At 42.0% G+C, this 719-nt stretch overlaps 1 protein-coding gene across 1 annotated transcript; it reads right to left on the bottom strand.

Moving 5' to 3' along the window:
• Positions 1-480, bottom strand: LOC106944458 (claudin-9-like). The gene has a single exon (XM_015027535.1). It carries the CDS (start codon positions 371-373, stop codon positions 5-7), a length of 369 nt encoding a protein of 122 aa, XP_014883021.1. The 5' UTR covers positions 374-480; the 3' UTR covers positions 1-4.
• Between the last annotated feature and the right edge of the window lie 239 nt (positions 481-719).

Here is a 719-nt window from a genome sequence, read left to right as displayed (position 1 = left end):
TAGCTTAAACTCTGTTGCTGAAGAAGCTGGTGGTTCCTCCAGAGCTGCTGGATCTGCTTAAGTAGCAGAGCAGACCTCCAGTCAGCATCAACATCAAACCAGCTATAAAGCCGATATAGATGCTCGCTCCCAGCATCAGTCCCTCTGGTGCATTTCTCATATCATGTGTCTCCCAGCTGACCGGGATGATCACCAGCAGGCCGGTCAGCAGCAGGCCCACTCCGGCCGCCAGGATCATTTTGGGTTTGGTGTTTTCATTCTGAACACATGGGGTGAAGTCGGAACCAAAGATCAGGAGGAGGAGGCTGAGAATACCCAGCATGCAACTGATGACGGTCAAGGCCCTGAAGGCCTGCATTTCAGAGGATATCATGGAGCCATCATACGTTACGCACGCCTGCGGTCCAGTACTGTGCTTTCCACACGTCTTCCACAGACCTACATGAACTTCCTATCCATAAAAAGACAAACACATATTTACATTCACTTTATTAAACATTTTCTATTATATTAAATCATAGAAAAATCAAATTAATTTCTTTTTACTGAATGTCAAAATTATGCTTTTTATTTTTATTCTTTTATTTTATTTTTTTGAGAATATTTTTCAACTCCCATCCAAACGTTTATATAAATTAACATCACTGAGTCTTTAAACAGTTTAGAAAAGAACAGATGATGTCCGGAATCTGTACGTTTCTGATGTGGCGTAAAACTGC

Source organism: Poecilia latipinna, unplaced genomic scaffold (genome assembly GCF_001443285.1).
Source record: "Poecilia latipinna isolate Pla-1442-1.1 unplaced genomic scaffold, P_latipinna-1.0 Scaffold10567, whole genome shotgun sequence".
NCBI classification, from domain to species: domain Eukaryota; kingdom Metazoa; phylum Chordata; class Actinopteri; order Cyprinodontiformes; family Poeciliidae; genus Poecilia; species Poecilia latipinna.
The sequence above is the reverse complement of the archived record's forward strand: the minus strand, read 5'-3'. Positions and strand labels throughout refer to the sequence as shown.

Coding starts and splice junctions, on each gene's coding strand:
- LOC106944458 (XM_015027535.1), bottom strand. CDS start 373: ATGATATCCTCTGAAATGCAGGCCTTCAGGGCCTTGACCGTCATCAGT.